Below are 20,000 nucleotides of genomic sequence, written 5' to 3' on the forward strand. Positions count from 1 at the left end.
TAGTTTAATATATACATAATATATGTATAAACTATGCACATATAAATATTCTTATATATGCAATAATGTATAGTTATACATATACTGTGAGTGTGCAAATATATATATATATATATAACAATTCATGTGGTTGAAAATTATTTGGGAATTTAAACAAAAACTCAAACTTATTGAAGTCTACATCAGTTTATGCAGTAAGATTAAGTCATTACTCAAATATGCATTTCTAAAATGATTTTTTTTTTCTTCCACGCTCATTTTGAAATTAATGTATATTTCAAATAACCAAAAAAAAAAAAAAAAAGCCATCACACATAACATATGTGGAAGAATTAACAAACTATGCAATTTCTTAAAGTATTTCAAGGATCTTAGTTTAAAGGGTATATTATTGGCAAGTAACGATTATACAGTTTCTTGTCAATATCTAAGAAAAGACAGAAAATGACACGTTCAAACTTATCCTTGTTGGCCTCCAGCATGGTTCTCACAACTGGCAAGACCAACTGCACAGCCTTTTCATTAGGGTAACCATACACCCCAGTAGAAATGCAAGGAAAGGCGATGGTTTTGACATTATTCTCCAGCGCAACCTGCATGGACCTCCGATAGCACTGTTCTAGCATGGACGGCCTTTCCCCAATAGGCCCAACAGTGTGGATGACATAACGCGCAGGAAGGTTATATCCCCCGGTTATCTTGGCATCACCCGTATCACACCCATTGAGAGTCTGGCACTCATTCAACAGGGATGGCCCTGCTGCCCTGTGGATGGCACCATCGACTCCTCCACCTCCGAGCAGGCTGTTGTTGGCCGCATTGACGATGGCATCGATTTCTAGTTTCGTAATATCGCCATAGAAGACCGACACCTTCTCGTTGATCTCAGGATCCACTTGGTACCGGGATTCATCCTTGAACTTCTCCACTAGGTTTTGTGGAAGTGCAGCTGTAGAAACGCTGTAGGAGTTCTCCTTAAAGAAGGCAGGCCAGGATGGGATCTTCTTCAGCTCGACGAATCTATCCCCGCAGCTATAACTCTTCCTCCTTTCCTTCTGAGACTGCGAGAGTTTTTCATGCTTGACTTTCTGGAAGCCCCCGGAGGAATGATTGTAACTCATGTCGCTGGAGTTATTTCTCGACAATATCTGGCTTACTGATCCTGTTCCACTGTGTATGGCCGTCAGCGCTGTCCTTTGACATAGGCTTCGTTGGACGATACTCGCAGTGTGTCGAGAATTCTTTAAAAAACGGCCGCCGGGAGAGGCAATGCGAGTCGTCCGAGTCACGAAGTAAACAAGTGCCATCTTCGGGGAACAAATCATAAGCAAATAGATAACGGCATTTGTTTCACAGCTCTGAGCTTTTAGCAAACTCCAACAAAAAATTGCGGTTTATATTAGTTTTAGTATGCTAATGTGCTAATCTTGTGTCGATAGGTTAAGTGTTGATATATATTTTTTATTATTTGCTGTATTTTTCGATGCACCTCATATTTACTCTTATTTCCCTTTGGATTTAAATATTTCAGTAATATCCCAAAAAGTAACATCGCACAAAGACGTATAAGATACTTCAAAAAATACCAAATAAAAGTAAGAAATAGATAATTATATTGAATAATTATGATGAAATAAAATGACGGAGAATATAATAAAATCTCCACTACGCAACCCGGATCAAGAGCCGAGTTGTGAAGACGATAGACAAGCCAAGCGAGCATCTCTTTTCCGTAATTATGAATGTTGAAAGACTCCCAAATGAAAGAAAATTGGCCATATGCAGGAAATACTTTATGGGTAAGTGCTCCGTGTGTTGTTTGGCAAGAACTACACACTCTGCCCGGTAGAAGGAGGAATTCATTGTGATTCATGGTCGTGTGAGAATTGTTATGTTTTCTCTCTCTTTTTCCCCACCCCTTCTTTTCTTAAAACATATTTAATTTATAATTAGAGGCTTTGTGTTTGGTAATTTAATAGAAGAAGTAGCAACATATGGTTACTCTCGGTTCCGTTTGGTGCCTGCCAGAAGCATCAAGGAAAAGTGATTAACAGATATCCTTACCCTAGAAGGTAAAGGGTCAGATGTTCAGTGTATGACACTCAGAATTAATTGGATTGTTTATATATTATTATACACTTGGGAGACTCCATTCCTGGGCAAACACTAGTGAGAAATGTTTTTTTTTCAGTGTTTTGTCAATTCCAGGCACTATATAAAGCATGTTGTATAGGTTCCACAGGGTTAAGTTAGGTTGGGTTATTGGTTAGGACATACTGTGTGAAGACCACAGGTCCAGGGGTGGAGCCTCCTGGCTAAGGGTGGAGGATGTGAATTGTGTGTGTCTATTGGCTTGTCTGCCAATAGACTTTCAAAGGTGGCAGACACGTTTGTAGTGTTTGAATAGCTGATTTTGTGTTTATTTTTGTGGTGGTTTTATGCATTTTTGTTATGTATTCTTCCTCTTTCAGCCTGATTTACCCCAAAATTTCCCTGCAATACTTCATGCCTTCTCCAGCTATTAGGATTGTTACATCAAGATTCTTGGCTGTGATTGTAATGGAAATGATTATCAGATTCTTTCTTATCACATGAGAATAAATCTGATGATATGAATATTGTCTGAGTAGGACCAGTTGTCATAATAAAAAAGTTAACCAGTATGGGGTTATCTGTTCTTTTTTATCATTTTCATAAGTGTACAAAATGTACTCTTTTCTCAAGACCCCACCATACTTTGCTGGTATTCAGGCTTGCTATTAGTCCAATAATCCTTGCATCAATATACAGGCTTGCTATTAGTCCTTGTTGGAATTCCCCTGAGTTTCAGCATTTAGTTGCGATGCACTGAGTCAGATGCCTGCTTGAGGTCAATATATGCTGCAAGCATATATAGATCAAACTTGCAACAGTTTTACACAAAGTCTCATTATCAATAAATCTAATTTGTGCATTGTGTGGGTTTTTCTACCATAGTATCAACACTATAGAGTATTTTATAATTCATATATATATATGTGTGTGTGTGTGTGTGTGTGTGTGTGTGTGTGTGTGTGTGTGTGTGTGTGTGTGTGTGTGTGTGTGTGTGTGTATGTGTGTGTGTGTGTGTGTGTGTGTGTGTGTGTGTGTGTGTGTGTTGTGTGTTGTGTGTGTGTTTTTTTACATGTATATATATGTTTATATGTATTTATATACATGTTTATGTATATATATGTATATGTATATGTATATGTATATGTGTATGTGTATGTGTATGTGTGTGTGTGTGTGTGTGTGTATGTGTGTGTGTGTGTGTGTGTGTGTGTTGTGTGTGTGTGTGTGTGTGTGTGTGTGTTGTGTGTGTGTGTTTTTTTACATGTATATATATGTTTATATGTATTTATATACGTGTTTATGTATATATATGTATATGTATGAATATGTGTATGTATATATATGAATATATGTATAAATAATATACATGTATATGTCGATATGTTTGTGTGTGTGTGTGTGTGTGTGTGTGTGTGTGTGTGTGTGTGTGTGTGTGTGTGTTGTGTGTGTGTTTTTATATATGTTTATATGTATTTATATACATGTTTATGTATATATATATGTATATGTATGAATATGTGTATGTATATATATATGAATATATGTATAAATAATATACATGTATATGTGGATATGTTTATATATGTATGTATATGCATATATAATATACATGTATATGTGGATATGTTTATATATGTATGTATATGTATATATGTGTATATGTACATACATGTATATATTTAAGTATTTGTATGGTAGAAAAAACCCACAATGCAAAAACTAGATCTAGTTTTTGCATTGTGGGCTTTTCCACCATTGTATCAACATAGAAGAGTGTTCTACATTATATATATAATATATATATATATATATATATATATATATATGTATATATATATGTGTATATATATGTATATATAATGTATATATATATGTATTATATGTAATTTGTAATAGTATATTATGTTTTATATATATATATATATATATATATATAAAGTAATATGTATATATGTAATATATGTATATATGTGTATATATGTATATGTATATATGTATATATGCATGATATATATGTAATATATATTATGTTATTATATATATGTATATATGTATATTATGTATATATGTATATTATATATGTATATATATGTTATATTGTATATATGTAATTATTGTATATTTATTATGTTATTATAGTATATGTTATATTGTATCTCTATGTTATAATATATGTATATGGTAATATATTAATGTAATATATTATATATATGTATATAATATGTAATCACTTTATCATAATGTAGTAATAATGTATATACTATGATATATGTCATATATATGTATATACACTATTATACTAATAATCATATCAATATAAGTAACATATGTCAACTAATAACTATAACTATCATAAACATATATCATCATATACTATATCATATATATATATACAATCAACACACACACACACACACACACACAAGCACAACACACACACACACACACACACACACACACACACACACACACACACACACACACACACACACACACACACACACACACACACACACACACACATTGATGAGCAAGTAAGAAATAGTTGAGAAAATAAAATATTCTGTTGTGCAAAATAATACCAGTATTTATATTTTTTACACAGATTTTTGTTGTAAATGTGTAAATGTATACATAAGAACCCTGACCTCTATACTTGACAAGATAGCTGTTGGAATGATTCCTTTAATAAATAATCGCTTAATGTTATGTATGTACTTATGAAATATAATGTAGATAGATAAATCAGTAATTTATCAAAGTTTGTTGGGATATGAAGATTATGTATGTCAAAATTTGATGCTAAAATTGTATGTTTACCCCTATTATTTCAAATTTCTTTTGCCAGCTGGATTTGCACTCTTGCCCTTTATGTGGGCTGTGAATGCCATTTGGTTCCTGAAGGAGGCATTTTGGGCAACACCTTATCCTGAGCAGAAGCAGATTCGAACCTGTAAGTATAACGTTCTCTCACTACCACAGAATTAGCTTAGGTGATATATATATGTATATGTGCATGCGTGTGTTTCTCTGCATGTGTATGTGAAAAAGTAATTGGTTTGTTTCAGAATATACTAAAGTATGATGAAATTAATCATAGCATTTTTTTTTTTTTTTTCCAGATGTCATAGTCTCTGGTATTGGGGCCATTGTATGGCTCGTTGGATTAATATCTTGGGTGATCATTTTCCAACAGAACCGCAGCAAGTGGGGGGCAATGGCTGATTACCTTTATTTCATTATTCCTAAGGGTATACCCTAGTCATAGGACAGTTATGTCCTCTAAAAATCAGTTTTATCGTTGTAAAAAAAAAATTGTGATGTTCATTTATGTACTTGTCTGATACCATAATTTTTAAAGTATTTTAAACCAAGAATTACTGTAAATGGTGATATATATTATTAATTACAGTCCATAAACTTCTCCATGGCAACATATTGTTTGGATGCCAAGCTAAGTTTTATAGGACTAGGTTATTTAGTTTACATATGATTTGAATTTCTACACAAAACAAAAACGTTGCATTCCTGTTAGTAAACAGATTTTGTTGTAAGGATAGCATTTGGTTAAATGGATGCATATACAAGGTTATGTATTTTGCCTTGTCCCAGAATTACTTTGACTAATCCGTTTCTGAATGATGTATTTTAATTTACTGTTGATTGTCTCCTTTGGACCAGAAAGTCATGTGACAGCTTTTATTGCCTTTTTCTAAGTATATCATAGCATAAGGTGAAATAAGTTAGTGAAAGTAGCTTTATTATTTGTAAGTAAATCTTTATGTTGTATATTTGACTAACTAGAAGTACTTTTCCTTTTCTTTTTCATGGTGTGGACATTGTCATAGGCACATGATAGTTTTCATCAACATTGCATTCCTATTCATTATATAGAGAAAAAATGTGTTATTTTTTGTAAATCTTTCATGAAGAGTAAAGCAAATTAAAGTAAACTTGTTAGGCCAGATCTTGTCATATTCCATGATTTTAAATAAAAGTTAATGCCAAATCTCCTTTTTATTTTCACAAATTTCTTGATTTCCATTCTCGTATCAAATGGGAATTCAAGGTGCAAGAAAACATAAGATCAAAAGATTTAAAAACTATTGGTATGCCTCACTCCACGAGTCCCTCGGTGCTAGGACTGTTATAAGAGTGCAGATACACTTGACATGAGTTTGCGACCACCTAACCAATGTGTAGGAGTACAAGGAATGACTAAGAATGCCCCTGGACTGTTAACCCACTGCTGCCGGGGATGGCATGTAAGTACTCTGTGAGTTTACTTTATTAATTGTCTTTACATATAGATGGCTCCACAACTACACCAATGAGCCAGTTAATAGTACAATTTATCCCATCTGTTTACCCTTTACTTTGACTTTTGGAAATATTTTCTTTAACCTTATATTGCTAATAGTACTGTAAAAAAACATTATAATAATTATAATTATAATAATGAAAACATTGCTATTGATAAAGCTGGAAAAAAAAAAAAAAAAAAAAAAAAAAAAAAAAAAAAAAAAAAAAAACCCTGAAAACTCATGGAAAGGCGCATTCACAGGTGATGTCACAAGGTCCACTAATTGACTCCTTGGTGGCTAAACACTTATTCATTACTGCTGTTAGGAAAATATTTGGATTAATTGCAATGCAGATTTTCTCTCACGTAATGGCATTTTGTGAAGTTTTGATGTCACAGTAGTATTTCATTCCCTGGTTGGAGCAACTGCTTTGGAATTGCTTATGGAGTAACTAATGATGACTAGGTTATTTGACATGTTACTCTGTTTTTTTTTTTTTTTTGAAATTTATTTATTCATTCTCTGCCCTTTTTTTTCTATAAATAATACAAAAATTTTTAAAGCAAGCAATTGAGTTGTCTTTCGTACAATAATCTATGCTACCATTTACTGAAATTGGGACAACTTGGCTGCACACATGTACAGGATAATTTCTCTTCATTTTCTTTTCTTATAACCAAGGGACTAATTAATGTTTTTTTTGAATATTTGTAAATATAATCCTCTCAGCAAGTAACATTAAGAATTTATATGGTATATACAGGTATTCCTTTACAGTTTTGCAACACATGCTTCTAGTTGGCAAAATTGTGAACATTTTGATTGCTGATTATTGACTCCATATTTACCAAAAACGTGTTTTGATATACAAGCATACATAACATGAAAGCACATGTGCACATTGGAAATGCCAGTAATGTGTACTCATACACCAAGTAATGAATAGCAGCGTATGGGCCTCGAGATGGGCAAGTAACCACTTTTCCGAGGATTTTGTGATGGTATCATTAGTATATAAACTCTGACAATGTGTGATGTCATATGATGCATCATAACACTGGCACCAATAGCTTGCTCCCTATCCATTTATGATCAACCATTATTTTAGTTATTATTTTAACATATACTGTATGAAAATTTCTGAAGACATTTGGCAATAAAAATGTAAAAATGTGTCTTGTTGCCTTGGGGACTTGTTTACTAACTTTAGTCTGAGATGTGATGCCTAGGACGTTTTTCTCTCATATCATCAGCAGACTCTGGTAGTGAGGATGATTTTATTCCTCATGCCAGTGATTTGGAAATATCAGATAATGAGACACTGTCTATGTCAGTGAATGACAGTAATGGTAAATACTACTTGGGGGGGAAAGACTGTGATAGTGATATGAGTGATAAGGGAGAGGAGGAGGAGGAGGGGGAAATTAGCAAAAGCACACTATCTGGTTTTAACTTGAAATCCTATCATATGTTTCTGTGCATATTTTTTCAAGCATGTATATCCAGTAGTTACCTTGGTAATATTAGTATAAGATATGGAAACATTCCACAGATATTTTACTTCTTTTTCAACATTAGGTGGCATCTGAGTATTCAATATATAAAAAATTGCAGAGAGAATAGTTTGGTTGTAACAATAAAATATATGCTACCCCTCACACTGCGGGAAATGGAGTGTATATATTTGGGCAAGTGCTCAGGTAAAGAAGGGGTTACATTATTAGTACTTCATATTTTTATGTACATGCCCTCTGAGTGAAAATAATACATCATAATATCCATATTCATTTACTGAATCATCTCTAAATTACAAATTACAGCTAAACTTGAAATTACATAATAGAAAAATATAAATTCCTAAGAGATAAAGTCTATTAATTTCAATGAGGAGAACAGTAATCTGACATTTACTAGTTGATGACATTATGTTTGCCCCTTCTTTATGTGTGACCTGATATGATGAGATGCAACAGTGAAAAGAAATGAATTTCTTGCTTCAGTAACATTACCACTACCAAGGTTTGACCTGTATTTGATAATGAGACCTTCATCATCTTCTCTCGGCTCAAAGAACTGTTTCATTGGAATGAACTGTTCGACCTGCTGTGGAGTGAGACGGAAGAAGGTCAGTGCATCAGACATGTCACCCCAGAGTTCCTTACGATATTCAATGGGCCAATACTGTTGAATCGGGATAAGAAGAAAGAGGGCAAAAGTGGAGTCACCATATGATACTGCAAGGAACTGCTCAAGAAGTTCTTTGTACCAACTAATGCTTGAATTAAAACCTTCAATAGTAAGAGCTGGGTCAAGCTCAGCATATCCTCCATTGCGTAGCAGTTCTATTACTGTACCTTGGAGATAGGAACCTACATCTGCATCAAGGAAAATATCACTGGCTACAAGGAACACTAGTGAGAGATGCTGCAACCACGAACTAATGTCTGTGGATTGCAAGATACTCTTTCTTCGGTACTTGATGCCAAGGTATGCCATCTGCAAACACCTTGTGACAGTCAAAATGTCCTCTGGGGATGACTGGTCACTTGAGAATTTCTTAGGAAGGTCATCAGTTTTTGGAGGTAATAGTTGTGTCCTGGAAGTCTTGTATACATATTTGATTGGTTCAAGTGGCCAACATTTGCCAAGAGCCAATGGTGTCTCTGTCTGATCTATTGTGATGCCATTGGTTGCAAAATGAATACCGTTTCTTAAAACCTTGCTTGCATCATATTCTCTTTTGCTGGCCAAGCTACCTACGAGTTCACTGCAAATGGAAACTAAAGAATTGGATATTCTTTCTGTCAACTGACTTGGTGACAAAATGGGCTGAACCTTTGCTGGGGAGATCAGAGGCTCATAATCATTCAGTGCTAAATTATCAACCTGTGAGCTCATCTCACATAAGTCAGATGTAAATTCTGAAGAACAGATTACATTGCTCAACAACTTTTCTATTAGGTGCTCATCACCTTTCTGAATGCAGGCCATGATGCACATTGCTGTTTCATGAAATATACTGCTATCAGCACAACCTTTTAAAGCTGCTAAATGTAAAAGGTTGGAAATCATATGGACCTCCACTCTTGTTAGCCAATGTTCTGATAACTGCTGATGAGAACGACACACCTTTTGAAAATATGAGGATAGTTCAGGCAAATCCAAGAATTTGGTTCCTTGTGCATCAAGGAATGGATGGAGGGAATGAAGGATAACTAAGAGAGATGATAATGGAAGAAGTAAAGGAAATGGGGATGTAACCTGAACAACAGGTACAATTTTTCCTCCATGTGTCACACAACCAAGAGAACCAAGGTTGACTGGGTCCCGTTTTGTACCAACCTGATAGTCACAGATAAGAGATGAATGTTTAGAAAGGCTGCTCACTAAATTGCTAAAACAAGTAGAAATTAGGAAAGGAAGAATAACTTCATCATGCAATTTCTGAAGCCTTTGATTACATCTCTCTCCACTATATGAACTCTGATCTTTCCACTTCAAATAGTAGGCTTCTAAAAAACTGCAGCAACTGCCCAACAGACGGAGTGCTGAGAAACTTGTTTGTCCAGTTCGTTCAAATTGAACCAGCCACTTCTTCAGGCATGTTTCTATCAGCTGTGGGATATCATTGAGGTCATCCCAGGAAAGAGATGGAGGTGGCAAAACTTCTGCCTTTCCACTGGCACCTATGACTGTCCCCTGGTTTAGCTTCATTCTACTACTGAGCAAAGTCTGTGAGGCAGCCACATTCACAGCACGGGACAGAGCATTGATCAGTTGTGCACCAACATCATAGTTGAATTTATTCTTCTCAGTCTCTTCATTGATGGGAACTTTATCCCTATAGAATACTAGCTGTTTCACAATCAGTGGATAGAAGTTAGCAATGGCTTCCTCTGCTTTAGACAGTCCATATGCCAGAAGAGTGGCCCACATGGCATATGCTTCCTGACTGAGGGAAAGGGCCTCTTGGAGGGGTATGGCCACCTCACTGGGCTCAAAGGATACATAGGTGAGGATCCGTCCCATTACATCATGTGTATTGACCAGGACTGCTGCCAGCTGACGACCTCTTGCTGCCAAGACCTATAATATATGTAAAATTCAGTTAGAAAATTGATCTGGATAAAATCTATTAGTCTGTAAACAATGACACTATAAAAAGACATGCCACAGAAAAACTCAGAGAAGTAACAATATTCTACTAAATATAAATTAATATTTTGAGATGAACATTGAAAATTAGCCTTTACCCTTAAAAGATGAAGAGCCTGTTTGAGAGGGACCCCATACACAGATGACATTGAGGAGACATTTTCACCAGTGAGCAATGGAGACAAGTTGTGTGGGAGGAAATTTTCCAGTATTACTGATAGAAGGCGGGGAGTTTGGACCACCTTCCATGCAGCTGTGAGTGAGTGGCGGACAATCCGAGTCATGATGCCCAATGTGTAAATTACGGTGTCTGGATTTGGCTTAACAGTCTCCAGGATGTACCTGAAAAAATGAATTTTGTTAGTTCATATATATTTTTTTCCTCAGTACTTAGGTTTTACATTTCTAGCCCTATACAACTTATACTAAGCATAAGTAAAGCTAAGGAATTATAGTAACTCCATGCCTTCTGGAATGGCAAAGGTCCAAATTACTTCATAGTAAAACCCCAAATAATGGCAGTGGCACTAAGTTCTCTCTTGTCCATAAATATCCCCTTTTTTTTTGTATACAAAATAAACATCTGCTATATAAACTAACACCATTAACTATACCACGTATGTTTCGGAAGTAGTTTCATTATTTGTAAATAGTACATACCAGTACTAAAATGAGACACAAAGAAAAACAATAAAAGAAGAGAAAAAAGAAAATAAACATGAAAAGGAAAAATTGAAAAGAAAGAAAAAAGAAAGAAAGAAAGAAACATACCTGAGCCTGATGTGGGTGTCCATTCTGATAAGAGCACGAATAATGTCAAGTTTAATCACCTCAATGTCCTTCAGTTCCTTTTCTTCTTCATCCAGTTCTTTGCGAGACTAAAAATTCATACAACACAGACAAAGTTACTTTTCACTGTCTAAATATATAAAGAGAATCTTATGCCATTATCAACGTATTCATCTTTTATTCACTGTTCTTAACTTCATCTTAAGAAACATATAAAACAACTTATTTTATATTTGAATATTTTTTCTTCTAGAATATTCACCACAAATGAGAAAAGTTCTAAAGCTGATTACATAAATTCTGGTTTAAAAATGACATTAAACTCATAAAATCTAGAGGAAAAATATCTACAGCATATTTACAATAACAAAAGAGTTACTCCCTCTTTCTCTCATACCTTCTCACTTGCATGGATATTGCTAGACACCCCTGGTTCAAGGCCAGCAGGAGCCCAAGGCTGGGCCATGGCCAAACACCGCTCGTCCGGTTCACTGGCTATGAGGTAATAGAGGCCCCGAACAGCTTCCCCATACACGTGATGTGAAGATTCATCGAGGGCGAAGCGAAGAAGGAGTACAACACCTGCCTCTACCTGGAGTGGTGAAAAGTCTTGTAATAATTAATAATAATTAATAACGGAGTTTTAATTACATTTGTTACAATGGTTATTCTTGGTGTGACAGGCTGTCTGTTTGCTTTGCTTCTAAATTACTCTATGTGCAAGGAATGGCCGGGGTTACCATCCGCTGGTGGTGTGGGATTTGATTGTGGGTCAGCAAGATTGCTAGAGGAGTATGCTACCACAAAGCCACTGCACCACACAACAGTAATAAGATTTTACAATATTGTAAAACTCCCAAATTCCTAACAACTTATGCAGCTTTGGCAAAATAATAATACTTTCTTGTGAGATTCAGAAAGGACATTGACAGTATCTAAATTTCTCTTCCAAAAACAATTATATAAAGAATGTTGATTTCCATACAAATAAGATTTCTTAACACTGTTAGGAGGACAACAATAAAAATTACAAAGCTACCTGGAGAGGAACTCACCACTAATTGTATAATAGGGGGATTCACAGCTGTGTCATATAGACCTTCTTTTGCATTCCTCAGTATATTGGCTAGGGTGCGGAGGCCTATGTGTCGTTGCTGCAACACTTTAGAACGGATAAGTATGAAAAGCTCATCAAGGGTGTATCCAGCACGTCCTGAAAAATGGGAAATGACATTCAATTAATAGTATTACAGAATCTCTTGATCGCTTTTCTTATAAAAGAGAAAAAAAGGAAAATTAGCCACTACCTATATCATAGTTATGAAATTTATCATGGTGTGTATTTTACAGGCTCTTAATGAAAAAGCAAATGAAAAAATCACTTACAACAAACTATATATATACACACACATCATAAACTCTTATGTTACCAATTATAACTACTATAATTGAACAGAATGTTCTTGTGTGTGTGCCATTCCCCTTCAGTTTCACATATACATAAAAATTTGTTCTAGATAAAGTGTAAACAATGTCATCCTTCTTGCAATTCAGATTGGAAATGTAACACAATGAATCAATTGTACCTACAAGGTTACCTCATTCAAAATTCAATATAAAATATGATTGAAAATATATGAATGTACAAGTGATAGAAATTATCAAGTGTATGGTCATGTTTCAAACTACTTCATAATAAAACAGTCATCCTTTGAGTGCTGCAGTCAATTTTCGGAGTGGTTGGCAATGTCAGCCCTTTCTCCACCAAAGAGTGAAATTGCTTTTTGGCCATAGAGTGAAGGCAAATAATATGCTGGTGCCAAATAAGGCTTAATAAGGATGTCTGAGTATGGCGCTTCAAAAAATTAAACATTTTCCCTACCTGGCTCTTCTCCATGATGGTGCAATGCCTCGCGGTACGAAACATCTGCATCATAAGGCAAAATGTCGCCTTCAAAGTTGAATCTTGCAACAAACCCTTCGTTATTCTTAAGGGGCTTTGGCTTAGGCATATCTGTCATCCACTTGAGCTTCTCTAAATCCACCTGCAAGAAATGAAATGAGTGAGGGTTAATTTTTAAAAGACTGGCCCTTTCAGTAAAATTAAAAATTTTCAATTTTTTCCTTATAATAAAATCATAATATTTAAATAAGTAATGAAGAGGAGGTACATCCCCAAAATAAAAGCAAATACCAGCAAAAGGGTAATAAACAAGGGGGAAAATGTAAGAAAAGTAAAATGTTGAAAACTGAGTAAACAAACAAAAAATATATAAAATCATTAAAGGTAAATGTACTTGATAAAGAGAACTTGTCATTTCTTTATGCTTTTTATTCCTATCAAATTACCATATGTAGATATCAAAATACTACTCAGATTAATTATACCATAATCCATTATTTGAGAGAGAGCTAATATAACCATTACTATTAGTTTCAATCATGATTACTACAATCAATATTATCATTACTACTCTTGATAAATCCTCATTATCATATCTTCATCATACCAAAAACAACTGCTACAAAGTATCCTGTTCATAACTTTTATACATCCTAAGACTGTGTTCCTGCACCTCTGTTTAGCATTCATATAAATCATCTTTTGGTCTCTTTTGAGCTCCATTCACAGAAAATCTGTGAAATCTCCACATATTACAGCACAATCATTCACTAACCTTATCCATGTGGATCCACTTCTTAGCCTCAGATGGGGGAATGGGAAGTTCATTCTCACTGACAGTGGAATCATCAGGGGCTGTACTTGTTGATGTTTCCTCTGTCTCCATCTCCACATCCTCCGAAAATCTCACTTTCCGCAATGCCTCTCCCTTGTCTGCACTGCTTGGAGGCGTGGGAGGTGCAAGTGGCTTTGTGCCTCCTTTTCCTGAAGCTTCACAGTCCATGAGTTCATCTTCTGTTTGCTGGCACTTTAACATTTCCTTTTTCTTCCTCAGTGATTGTAAGAAGTTAAGTTCTTTAGGACCTAAGCTGGCCATGAGTTCTTGCTGAGCTTTTAGGCGCTCATCGTGTGACATGCTTGTAATTTTGCTGATGTTTTCATTGTGAATCTTCTGCGCTTCTGATACATCTCCTTGAATGATGTAACTTTGTTGGCCTATTGGAAGGAAAAGAAAGAAAGAAAGAAAGAAAAAAATCAGGCCTTTTTACTTGCTAAAGTTCTATGCTTGATAAATTAGAACAGCTACTTCTTTCACCTTAAAAGTTTTAATAATTAAGTATATTCTATAAATATTAAGTTCTGAAAAAAAGGAAAAGAAAAATATAACAGCAAAAAGAAAACTCTACATGCTGATGATCTTACCCAAGGCAGATATTCTTGGATCCTTGACACCTGAAGATGGAATTACAGGTCTAGCTGAAAGGGTTCCTGTTGCCTCCTGATTGCCTTGTTTCTTTATGGCACCTTTTTCCTCCAATTCCTGCATGTAGAGGGACTTCTTTCTGGATCCAGTCAGGAGATTAGTGTCTGAAGAATGGGCTCCATGTTTCTACAAAAGAGAAGGAATATAAATGGTTTGACCTGTTTATTAATCAGCTTACACCTGGAGAACATGTGTATATGCTCTTTGTACTCTTGATTTAATTTCAATGATTTTGTTTATATATAGATGGCTCCAGAACTGCTTAGTTACCAAAGAGTCATTTACAAGGCCCATTTTATCTCACCTAGTTACCTCATTCCTTAAAAAAAAAAAGTTTCATGTAAATCACTATTATTCTTGCTAATAATGTTACAATAATGATTATTAAAACAATAATAGTGTTGGGAGAGCAGGAGAGCAGGAGAGAGGGAGGGAAAGAGGGAGGGAGGGAGGGAGGGAGGGAGGGAGAGAGAGAGAGAGAGAGAGAGAGAGGGAGGGAGAGAGAGGAGGAGGAGAGAGGAGAGAGAGAGAGAGAGAGAGGGGAGAGAGAGGAGGGAGAGGAGAGAGGAGGGGGAGAGGAGCGGAGAGAGGAGGAGAGGAGAGAGGAGAAGGAGAGGAGAGAAGAGAGGAGAGAGATGAGAGAGAGAGAGGAGAGAGAGGAGAGAGAGGAGAGAGAGGAGGGGAGGGAGAAGAAGAGGAGAAGAGGGAGAGAGAGAGAGAGAGAGAGAGAGAGAGAGAGAGAGAGAGAGAGAGAGAGAGAGAGAGAGAGAGAGAGAGAGAGAAATCATAAAAAAATTATGGAATGGAATAAACAGGTGAAGTCAAGTAGGCCTAATCATTAATTCCTTGGTGACTAAGTTTTTGTAAAGCTATCTGTGTAAACTAAGCTAATAAAACAAACCTGCAATGAACAGTGCATGTACCTGGCACCAACTGGTTAAAAATAATCTTATAGTATGAAATAATTCCCAAGACTGTACAGATTTATTTATGTACATTAGGTATACAGATTCTTTAACCGCAAAAATTGACAGAATACACATACTGTACATGCTATGCCCCCTTTGAGTTTACTTTATTAATGTTTTTACACATAGATGGCTCCACTTGTACTAAGTCACCAATGAGCCAATTATGAGTACTACTTGTCTCACCTGCTTACTCTTTTCCTTGATCTTCAAAAAAAATTCATGTCATGTTATACTGTTGCTACTGTCAAAATAATAGTAATTAAAATGTCTATAATAAAAATAACACCATTGATATTGATAGTAAATAAAAAATCCAGGAAAAGTGAAATCAGGTAAGGTCACAAGGCCTACTAATTTACTCCTTTGTTGCTAAGCACTTGCAGAGCCATCTAGGTGCAGAGACATTTCACAAAAAAAAAAAAAAAATCTAAAATGAGCACAGCATTTTCCTGGTGACATTGGGTTAATCTACACCATTATTGTACTATTAAACAGTCACATACAACATATATAAATGGCAAAAGAGAAAATGTTCATCTATTACTCTGATGGTACATTCTTTATGTAACATATACCAATAACTATTGTATGTAAAGAGAAAAAAATATATTGCACATAGGGTAATCATAATAAATTAACCCACTGCCTGAGGGTTTATGTACTGTCCCTTTTAGATTTTTGTGAGTTTTGTTACATAAAGATGGCTCCATATGCGCTCAGCCACCAAGGAGTCTATCATTTGGCTCTAGTGACTGTGCCTGATTTCCCCATTCCTTGAATTTGCTGGAAAATGTGTTTTCTTTCTAATACTATTAATATTGGTATTGTTATCATTCTTATTGATATTATGATGATTAAAGTGTTATTACTATAAAGATAGACTAACTTGGTGACTAAGCACTTGTAAAGCCATCTATGCGTACAGACAAATAGATAACCTTTTATTACTGTGGGCATGGCACTGTAGTCTTGCCACCCATGCTAATTGGGTTAAAGCACATACCAACAGCATTTACTTGGACACAGGTAATCATAATACACACACCCCTCTTACTTACTAGGTTTGAAAGCTGGTGTGCTTTTGGGAAGCCATGTGGATTTGCTTCTGGTTTCCAATCCTCAAGACTCACATTTGGGGGCACAACTCTCTCCACAATGCGGCCCAAAACTGCAACTCTCTCCTCTCTTGATGCTGCAGAGTAAAAACAGGGAAATACAGATCAGTCAGAATATGTATAATCTTTTTCAAATCCAAGGGAGGGAGAGAGAAGTAGAGGGAGAAGTGAGAGTGAGAGCGAGAGTGAGAGTGAGAGTGAGAGTGAGAGTGAGAGTGAGAGAGAGAGAGAGAGAGAGAGAGAGAGAGAGAGAGAGAGAGAGAGAGAGAGAGAGAGAGAGAGAGAGAGAAAGAGTGAGAGAGAGAGAGAGAAGTACATGGTAAAAGGAGAAAAATAATCAACTGAAAATTTAGTCTCCTAGACAATATTATTTGCTGCCTACCTGCTTCTTTCAGGACAGTGTTGTCAACTATTCCCTCCTTTTTCTTCTTGTTGGCACGCTCCCTTGCAAACTTGGACTGTGGTTTTTGTGATTCTTGAAAGAAAAATGGGAAAATGGCATATATATAAATAGGACTTAGATGCAACTGCTGTACAATTTAAAAGAGATCATGAAGAATGATAACAAATCTATAAATGTGTAAATTGATGTGACTCACACACACTCACACTAGCACGTACTCATGCATGTACTGACAGACAGACACACACACCCTCTAAAAATTAAAAATAAACATCACCATAATAATAAAAACAACAATTAATTAAAAATACATAAAATAAAAACTACACAAACTAAGAACACACTTTTACTGACAACACTCCATACCTGTCTTTTTCTCATCCTCCTCATCAGTTTTTCTTTTATTGACAGATACTACTGTAGCCGCAGGACGGGAGTTTGCACGTGCCAAAAATTCTTCTTCTTGGCGTAGGAGATCCTCGTCCGTTTCTCCCCTTTTGGGACGCTGGATCATCTTGCCTTCCTAGATCTGCAAGATAATACTAGACATGTTAGACTTCTATATGGGGGTCTGTTATACAATTTGTAAGAGATATTGAAGAAGCATAACATAGGTATGAGTATGTGCATACACAAGTCCCTCTCACACTTTCCTTCATTCACTAAACCACACACTAACTCAAACACACACACACACAATCATACACTCACACACTTACTCCCCCCCCCTCTCTCTCTCACACACACTCACACACACCACACACACACACACACACACACACACACACACACAAACATACTCACTCAATCACACACTCAATCACTCACTCTCTCACACTCACTCAATCACTCACTCACACTCACCCAATCACTCACTCATACTCACTAAATCACTCACTCAGTCACACTCACTCAATCAATCACTCACTCACACTCACTCATATACCAACCTAGTCACACACTGATTATGAAAAATAATTATCTACTTCTTTATTCTTTGAAATTAATGCTAAATTTCTCTAATTTTTAATTATAATTAATTTCACTGTTAATCAAAGTATAATCTGAACATTAAAATTTAAATATGTTTAAAACTGATTTGAATAAATATAAATAATTCTGATTTCCCAGCCTTAGGGGGGATGCAACACCTGGGGTATTCTACCTGGACTATTGTGCTGAAACTTTATAGGTAAATAGGTATCTGCATTTCTTACATTTTTTTGCAAGCCAGAATGATGTATGTATAGTTATGTGCTTACTTAGATGTACACATGGATGTTTATGTGTCTTGACACATTAACCCTTTCCCGACGGGTAGTATTCATAGTGGCCCAGGCCTCACTGCCGGGGCTTATATCGTCACCCTAGCATGCGCGACTGCTCATGCCCAATACCAGCATCCCTTGCCTTTTCTTCGTAATACTAAGAGCCTGTGTTTTTTCAAAATTATTATTTTCCAAGGTCTCTATTTGCCATATTTCCTGATAAATCAAGACTGTAGGACATTTTTGATGTTATATAGACTCCATAGTTGATCATTATTCACTCTATAGTCTGAATAAAATAAGCAGTGGGTGGCATCATGGAGTTGAAACCGTAGGTTTTGTTGTATTTTTTTTTTTTTTTTGCATTTTTTTAAAAGTTATTTTATAAGATAACTTTAGTTTCAACAGGTTTATATTATCACTTCCATATAGATATACTTTTATGTTCAGTGTTTTTATAAATACGTTTTTTTTTTTTTTTTTTTTTTTTTTTTAATACATATTGGTATTTTCACGTGGTTTTACATCATCACTTCGTGATTACTATATAATATCTCTGGCCAATGTAGTTGATTACTGATGTAATTTTTTTTACGCTAACCTCGGAAGCCTGAGAAGCCTTTATGAAATGCATAGTATTGGAAAAATGAGAAAAAGTGTTAAAAACTACTTAATCACATTTTCAGTGGCAAAAAAATATTATTTTGCCGTAATTGTAAAAAAAAAAAACATGGCATGGCCATACATACACCATGGCATGTACGTACATGCCCCAGCAGATAGTCCAGGCATGCCATGGCATGTATGTACCCGTCCGGAAAGGGTTAAATTATACAGCACCATTAATATTTAACCAATAATTCTTATTTTTTGGCTGTAAATAGTTATTTGGTATGCCTACTGTCCCTTGTAGATTATTTTGAAATGTTCACATGTACAAAGGCATGCTGGGAGCTTTTATAATCATGTCCATCCAATTTGTGTAAAATTGGGTATTCTGTCACTTTTCCTCTTATTTCTCTTAACCTCTTTAACCTATCCACAGTATCTAGACATTGGTGCTTAGCTACTTGAAAAAGGCATTATTCTCAGGTATTTTCCTTTAAATCTGCTTCACTTTACATTTTCTGTGAATAAAAAAAAACAAAAAAAAATATATTAAACAGAGATATGATCAATTAAAAGTCAGAAAACTATGTTACTGTCTTATTTTCTCATCAAGTTGAGTGATTTTCATGTGTCTTAGTCTTTATAATAGAGCTAAAGTATTCTAAAACTCATCAAGATATTTCAGTTATAAGTACTTTATTTACAGAAATAATTTTAATCAGGCACTCTGAAGGCCCCAATCAGAAAGTTAAATTTTTACACCTTTGCTGTTAGTTTATTTGAAACCTCACTGCTGGGGACTTGAGAGTGACTAGAAGTTTAAAAAGAGGTTTATTTTGACCAGAATCAGAACAAAATATAGGAGCTCGGATATAAGAGTACACTCCTGAATGTTCATGTGTGACT

The 20,000-nt window shown here is 35.4% G+C and overlaps 3 protein-coding genes across 4 annotated transcripts in view; 1 reads left to right on the forward strand and 2 right to left on the reverse strand.

Annotated features, from left to right (window-relative positions):
• Positions 1–113: 113 nt before the first annotated feature.
• Positions 114–1,307, reverse strand: LOC119583709 (macro domain-containing protein CT2219-like). Its single transcript, XM_037932355.1, has one exon. It carries the CDS (start codon positions 1,305–1,307, stop codon positions 372–374), a length of 936 nt encoding a protein of 311 aa, XP_037788283.1. The 3' UTR covers positions 114–371.
• A 342-nt stretch (positions 1,308–1,649) lies between these two features.
• LOC119583710 (gamma-secretase subunit pen-2-like) lies at positions 1,650–6,103 on the forward strand. The gene is made up of 3 exons (XM_037932356.1): positions 1,650–1,799; positions 4,943–5,047; positions 5,217–6,103. The coding sequence occupies exons 1-3, from the start codon at positions 1,739–1,741 to the stop codon at positions 5,354–5,356; spliced, it is 306 nt and encodes a 101-aa protein (XP_037788284.1). The 5' UTR covers positions 1,650–1,738; the 3' UTR covers positions 5,357–6,103.
• A 1,835-nt stretch (positions 6,104–7,938) lies between these two features.
• The window catches only part of LOC119583708 (RNA polymerase II-associated protein 1-like), a 12,928-nt gene continuing 866 nt past the window's right edge, over positions 7,939–20,000 (reverse strand). For both annotated transcript variants that reach the window (XM_037932354.1, XM_037932353.1), the window contains exons 2-12: positions 17,584–17,746; positions 17,197–17,289; positions 16,758–16,891; positions 14,668–14,854; positions 14,021–14,460; positions 13,225–13,387; positions 12,398–12,555; positions 11,740–11,934; positions 11,325–11,431; positions 10,652–10,895; positions 7,939–10,484 (exon numbers count right to left, since the gene is read on the reverse strand). In XM_037932354.1, coding sequence (XP_037788282.1) covers positions 8,322–10,484; positions 10,652–10,895; positions 11,325–11,431; positions 11,740–11,934; positions 12,398–12,555; positions 13,225–13,387; positions 14,021–14,460; positions 14,668–14,854; positions 16,758–16,891; positions 17,197–17,289; positions 17,584–17,731 — 4,032 coding nt within the window. In that variant the 5' untranslated portion in view covers positions 17,732–17,746 and the 3' untranslated portion in view covers positions 7,939–8,321. The remainder of the gene's footprint in view (positions 10,485–10,651; positions 10,896–11,324; positions 11,432–11,739; positions 11,935–12,397; positions 12,556–13,224; positions 13,388–14,020; positions 14,461–14,667; positions 14,855–16,757; positions 16,892–17,196; positions 17,290–17,583; positions 17,747–20,000) is intronic.

Source organism: Penaeus monodon, chromosome 17 (assembly GCF_015228065.2).
Source record: "Penaeus monodon isolate SGIC_2016 chromosome 17, NSTDA_Pmon_1, whole genome shotgun sequence".
NCBI classification, from domain to species: Eukaryota; Metazoa; Arthropoda; class Malacostraca; order Decapoda; family Penaeidae; genus Penaeus; species Penaeus monodon.

Coding starts and splice junctions, on each gene's coding strand:
- LOC119583709 (XM_037932355.1), bottom strand. CDS start 1,307: ATGGCACTTGTTTACTTCGTGACTCGGACGACTCGCATTGCCTCTCCC.
- LOC119583710 (XM_037932356.1), top strand. CDS start 1,739: ATGAATGTTGAAAGACTCCCAAATGAAAGAAAATTGGCCATATGCAGG. Junction 1,800..4,942: donor ATGCAGGAAATACTTTATGG/GTAAGTGCTCCG, acceptor TTCTTTTGCCAG/CTGGATTTGCACTCTTGCCC. Junction 5,048..5,216: donor GCAGAAGCAGATTCGAACCT/GTAAGTATAACG, acceptor TTTTTTTTCCAG/ATGTCATAGTCTCTGGTATT.